This window comes from Trypanosoma rangeli (assembly GCF_003719475.1).
Source record: "Trypanosoma rangeli strain AM80 chromosome Unknown Tra_15.4_contig_00437, whole genome shotgun sequence".
NCBI classification, from domain to species: domain Eukaryota; phylum Euglenozoa; class Kinetoplastea; order Trypanosomatida; family Trypanosomatidae; genus Trypanosoma; species Trypanosoma rangeli.
In genome coordinates, this window is record NW_021706182.1 from 1 (window position 1) to 5,128 (window position 5,128).

Below are 5,128 nucleotides of genomic sequence, written 5' to 3' on the forward strand. Positions count from 1 at the left end.
GTTGGACCCATTGCCTCTTCAAAACTTTCTCCTATCACAGCGGTGGCAGTTCCCATGATAGCGGGGTCCTCATAAAACTGTTTTTGCCATCAGTGGTCACTTTTATAACAGCGGTAATTTTTCATTGAATATACATTTTGTGCCTGCATCGCCTGTTCATCTTATTCCCCATCAGCAAAAATAAATTCGCCGTCGTAACGCTCGAAGATGATACTCCAAAACACTGGCCATGCCACACAACAACAAACGCCCGGTGTATTAAGAACAAAAATAAATAAGTAGATGATAATAGTAATAACACTGGCTGGAAATCCCGCATCAGGGTGTAATCGGCTGTGTGCATAAGCAGATACATAAGTATTTGCATTTACAAGCTTGCCTGTTTCAACTTTGCTGGGAGAGACTTTAGATTTTTGGTGCAAATCTCCAGCAACCTCTGATAAACTTTGCTGAAGGCGTCGCACAAGATATCGTTTCCACCCTCGTACTTTTTCGCGATGGAGCAATTCTTGTCGCCAAGAAGAAAAGCCACATATGCAGGCAATATCATAAGACGTGTGGTGTTTCTGCCCATGAATCGCATTTTCTTCTGATCAGGATTCAACTCCCACTCGTTATCGAGAAGTTCCGTGAAAAAGGAGTGGCCAAAGCCGCACTTGTCGTGTGTCCACGAACCCACGTAGCCAGTGTTCCCAAATGACACTCACCACAGGTGCGAGCCCCGACCAACGCAACAGCCTCATCATCAAAGCTACAACGTGAAAAGACATTGCGCACATGATCCTGTGCTCTGGACGCGTCAGGAAGACGTCCAGCGGAGCCACAAACACTGTCGTCCTTGATACCCACGCGTCCCTTGCCGCGGCAAGAGACCATGAATCGGCGTACAACATGCTCGGGTACTTATTCGAGTGGTTCCAGCGTATTTCGTGCTTTATCATGCCCCTTGTTGTCGGTGCCATCGCACTCCGAGTGGAAACGCATGAAAGTGGAATTGCCCCCCCTCCATACTTTTTCCGGCAGCCCTATGAACCAGTCTTGTGCCATGCAAGTCGCACAAAGAGAGACCTATTCGACACGTCGTCGGAGATCATGTCTTTAACGTCCTTTTTTAACACATTTACATCAAACCGCGGTGCCTTCGTTGCATTCTCTTTTGAGGGGTGAGATGAAGCCACAGCAGCACTCCCAAAAGCACTGTACAAGCGGTGCCAGCAACAATCTTAGCCAATGCCGGGGAAAAAAGTCAGGAGGAAAGACGTTTTCAAAGCCAGACCAAATTTCAGTTAATCAGGGAAAGGCAGTGTAGTACATTAACGTGCGCAAAAAAAAAAAGCAGCACCTGGAATACGAGGCGCTTACAGAAAAGGACACCAACAATAAGCATCCAAGCAGGCAACACGCAACGTAAAAAAAAAAAAAAATATACTTACGAGTATACTCAGTAAAGAGCCATTTATTTTGCAATGGGCGTACTTGGGGCGGCACCCACATGTGGCGTGCTCTCATGCCCCATACTTGTACTGCCAGGTACTGCTGCTCCCAACAGCTCCCAGGTGTTAGTATTCTCCGAACCCAGACGCGGCATTGACCCTGGACGTTGACTTGAATACAAAGTAGGCGTGCTGTACGCCCACGAGCGCGTAGCTCGGTGATACGTCTGAGGTATTCCTGAAACAAATCCCATGGACCCTGGCAACTTGTCATCATCAGGCAAAGTTAGACCCATCTCCATATTTTTTTGTCCGCCCATCACGGAGTGCGACAAGAACTCAGGGTTTAGAATAGAGGCGTTAGTGACGCGACGTCGTTTGTACCCAAATGAAGGCGCGCTGAAAGTTGAAAAAATTCGCTTTGACGTGTCTCGCGCCGTCTCACCACACTCTTGTGACGCCATCATCATGCTTTTATATTCCTCATTTGCAGTCAATGTATCACTACATCCACTCCCCCAGAAATCTTTATGGGTTTTGATAATATTCATAACAACATCGGTATTGATAAAAATGGGCGGTTCTCCATCTGTCCAACCTTTCCAGATACCTATCAACGCTTTCTGAAGAGATGGGGGGCAGGGATGTGGCTCTGGAGCCACTTCAATGTCATTAGATCCCATTTTGAGAGGAATAATGATCCCACAGCCCTTGTTACCCGGTCTGTTGTATATTGAAAAACGGGAGCCCTGAAGCATATATGCCGCTAGTAAAGCAAAGCCTCGAGTGCTGGTATCAACACGATCAACTGTTGACAGCTTCCCCAAACTCACCTGTTGAGAAGAATGGGCCAGGAGTGTGGACGTAATACCGTCATCCTCTCCCTTATCCATCAGGTAGGAAAGATGTGCCAATTGATCTAGCCTTACCATGTTCCCAGTGTCTGAAGCAGGGGAGGTTACCAAAGAAGACGCTGAAGTCACATATACCCTAAGCGTGCACTGTCGTCGTAGAAACTGCAGGAATGATATTACACAGTTAAAATATGTTTGATATTGTTCCCGCTGTAAATTAGATGGTGGAGGACGTTCAAGCCCCCTCGCCCGCTGCAGTATTCGCCGCAATTTTGAAATAATCAAACTATTTCCACCGTTACTACTAGAAGTACTCATCTTATTACTGTTTGCAGGCCATCCTTCAGCGTTGATAACAACAAGGGCAAGATTCAGTAGTGAATTTTGTGGTGTCTCGTATTTAAGTGTCTCGCCGCAGGACCACGGAAACATTTTTGGTGAAGTAGAGTGTGGCTGAAAATAATTACCAGCAACCGCGCCACTTTGAGTCTTTTTATCCCCTGCAGCAGAATTGTTTACGGGCCTAAAAATTTGAGAATCCGCATGTGAGAAGAGACCCCGCTCTCCTGCATTTCTAGATTGCCCGCTTGGTCTGTCAGGTGTGGCACCTAAACACAACGTGCCTGAATGACTATCCGCATCATTTACTATGGGAAGAAGTTGGGTAGCTGCAGGGAAATTAATGAGGCTACGCGTCGGACTTGGAGAAATAAATGGCGTGGTGGATAATGAAGGATGCACCAATGTCTCTCCTTTCCCCCCCCTGATAACCAGCACCAGCCGTGACACTCGCATTGGACGACACAATGTCAGCGCCTTCCATATAACCCCCAAAGGCAGCTGTCGTCCCCACAGCTTACGCAGGTAGGATAAAGGAACCCGTAGCGTCAAAGGATAAATCAGAAAAGCTGACACAACGAAAAGCAGCGATAATGTCTCCGCAGAGAAAACAAGCGAGGCAGCAAGCGTTGTCACCAAACACAGCAGTAACCATCGTTTGGCCCGACGTATGCGACTAAAAAGAAAAGTGAACTCAAAGTAGCAATCTGCTTGAAGGCCTTGTGAAAAGAAAAGCCGTGCACGCACCATACTGTTGATAATATGATTCTGGCATCCGTACAGCACCGCCTGAAACTCATCTCCTCGATCCACCAAAGGAAATACCGCATCCACTGTTGGAGCTACGCGAGGAAGCACTCGATAAAACAGCACAGTCATTCGTATTACCGAAATTGTTTCCAAAACAAAGCCAATTAATAGACCAATCTCCACCACATCCGTAATCAGCACAAACAATACAATGCAAAGAAGCAGAAGCGTCTGTGCGGTGTGCCGCCACGAGACAGCGTCGCTCAAGCATAGCACGATATGAATCAACACCATGTACGGCACAAGCACAAAGTGAACCGCCGAAGAACTCATTTGTTGACGCAGTTCAGTAAGTTTGTCCGCATTCCAATCTGCCTCAGCAATATTGTGTGAGTCAATTCCAGCATCTACACTGCGAGTGGCAGCGTAGGGTGCAACTTCGGACACGGCACCAATGTTTTTACGGGCATGAAAAAGTAATGTTAGTAGAGATTTTTGACCAAAAACAACACTGGAAGTTTGCAACGTCAACACAGCGCTTCCTCCGACATCTTCTCCAAACATGCCTTTTGTGGCAACCGTATTAAGATTGAGAGCCTCCACCGCTGAAATCATGCTCTGCTTTGGCTGAAGAGCCACACTGACGCCACCGCTCGTAATGAGAAGTTCTCGCATGCCGAGCTTGGCCACACCAAGACAAAGACTGTTCTCCTGCAAACGAAAGAAAGAGGGATATGAGGCTTTTATTAACGCCAATTCTTCTCTACTAAACTCCGGTGCAAGCTGTATGAGACGTATTTTTACGTACCGTTCTGCAACAAAAAAAGGAAGCGAGGCAACAATAGCCTCTCCAATACAGCTATAATACCGCTTCGTACGAATCTCGCTCGCATCCCAGTTTGTTTTTACTTGTTTTTCATGCTGTTGACGTTCGACGTTTCCACAAAAAACAGAACTTTCAATACAGACCAAGTTTTCAAAGACCAATTGGATTTTCAAATGAGGATGAAAATCCTTTCCCGTACACTTGCCCCCCTCTGGTAGTTTGACAAGCGTCCGTTTCAATTCTATTTCTTGCTGAGAGCGATCCTTCAACTGTAGCATGCGGATGAAGCTCTCAGCGTCAAAGGCACACATGCCGTCAATGCAGGAAATGCGGAACTCCACATGCATTGATATGAATGCTACTAACACTCTAAGATTCTACTATTCAGCTCTTCTGACCTCTGTATTGTTTCTCATAATCCAAATTTCACGCAAATACCCAGTGGAAGTAAACCAAGAAAAAAGAAGATACGCGTATTTATCTTACAAACATTCATCGGATTTTCCGTTTACACACTAGCAAACAAACAAACAAAAAAAAACATACTTCAAAAGAGTCTTCTCTTTATACAAAAGCAGTATCAAAAACATATATAATAGTGAAATCGTTGTCATTGTATCCTCATTCGCAATACTAAAGTACCTCAGGCCTCAAGCAGGCCAAAAGCAACGGTGTCAACACCGCAGTCTCCCCCATCTTTTCAATTGCATGCATCGTTATTTAAGAGGGATTCCTCATGCTCTTCACTAGAGGACCACGACGACGTTGAAAGGGCCTCTATAAGATGTTGTACCACGTCGTCTTTATATGCTGAGGCCGTAATGGCCCTGCTCAGGGACACCAGCGATGGTCCTCCTCCATTCACCGGAATAAATGCACATTTTGTTGAGGCTGCCACCATCGAAGGGTCAGGCAGGGCATACTGC

The 5,128-nt window shown here is 46.2% G+C and overlaps 3 protein-coding genes across 3 annotated transcripts in view, besides 2 other annotated features; all 3 read right to left on the bottom strand.

The window, feature by feature from the left end:
* The first annotated feature begins 256 nt into the window (after positions 1 to 256).
* Positions 257 to 298: a microsatellite.
* Positions 299 to 614: 316 nt separating this feature from the next.
* On the bottom strand, positions 615 to 962 carry TraAM80_08594 (L-ascorbate peroxidase/peroxidase; the record flags this gene model as incomplete). Its single annotated transcript, XM_029385337.1, has 1 exon — positions 615 to 962. One exon carries the CDS (start codon positions 960 to 962, stop codon positions 615 to 617), a length of 348 nt encoding a protein of 115 aa, XP_029234806.1.
* A 494-nt stretch (positions 963 to 1,456) lies between these two features.
* Positions 1,457 to 4,549, bottom strand: TraAM80_08595 (uncharacterized protein; the record flags this gene model as incomplete). The annotated part of the gene is made up of 1 exon (XM_029385338.1): positions 1,457 to 4,549. One exon carries the CDS (start codon positions 4,547 to 4,549, stop codon positions 1,457 to 1,459), a length of 3,093 nt encoding a protein of 1,030 aa, XP_029234807.1.
* Positions 4,550 to 4,712: 163 nt separating this feature from the next.
* Positions 4,713 to 4,748: a microsatellite.
* A 154-nt stretch (positions 4,749 to 4,902) lies between these two features.
* TraAM80_08596 (uncharacterized protein) overlaps positions 4,903 to 5,128 on the bottom strand; it is a gene marked incomplete at both ends in the record, with an annotated part of 300 nt that continues 74 nt past the window's right edge. The window contains one exon of the mRNA XM_029385339.1: positions 4,903 to 5,128. This exon is cut by the window's right edge and continues 74 nt beyond it. Within this exon, the coding sequence (XP_029234808.1) occupies positions 4,903 to 5,128 (226 nt within the window).